This window comes from Egretta garzetta, unplaced genomic scaffold, assembly GCF_000687185.1.
Source record: "Egretta garzetta isolate BGI_Z169 unplaced genomic scaffold, ASM68718v1 scaffold623, whole genome shotgun sequence".
Classification (NCBI taxonomy): Eukaryota; Metazoa; Chordata; class Aves; order Pelecaniformes; family Ardeidae; genus Egretta; species Egretta garzetta.
Window position 1 is genome coordinate 36,236 of NW_009259181.1, and position 405 is coordinate 36,640.

General features: G+C 66.2%; 1 protein-coding gene across 1 annotated transcript in view; it reads left to right on the plus strand.

Annotated features, from left to right (window-relative positions):
- Positions 1-405, plus strand: part of SYPL2 (synaptophysin like 2) — an 8,261-nt gene that overhangs the window by 2,359 nt on the left and 5,497 nt on the right. Inside the window, exon 3 of the mRNA XM_009635667.1 lies at positions 5-42. Within this exon, the coding sequence (XP_009633962.1) occupies positions 5-42 (38 nt within the window). The remainder of the gene's footprint in view (positions 1-4; positions 43-405) is intronic.

The following is a 405-nucleotide window of genomic DNA, read 5'->3' on the forward strand; positions in this document are numbered from 1 at the left end:
AGAGATGAGCGCCATTTCCATCCAGTTCGGGTACCCCTTCAGGTGAGGGGGACCCCCGCCCCCAAGGAAACCTCCCCGGTGCCTGACATGGCCCCCCAGCAAGCTGGGGGCTACCTGGGGCGCTGGGTTGGGGTTAAACCCCATCCCCACTGCCGGGACCCCCAGGGGACAGCAGCCACGGTCCAGGTGGCCAGGGAGGTGTGGTGTCCGGCTGGGGACTCTCTGCACCCCCAGCACCACGAGGCATCCCCCAGCTCCGGTTCCCGACACCATCCGGGGGGATCCTCATTAATCAGGGAAGACCAGGGCGGTGGTGGGGGGGGTCTCATTAATCAGGGAAGGCAAGGATGGAGCGGGGCCAGCCATGAGCTGCGGTTTTAACCCCTTCCCTTGGCCACTGGCTCC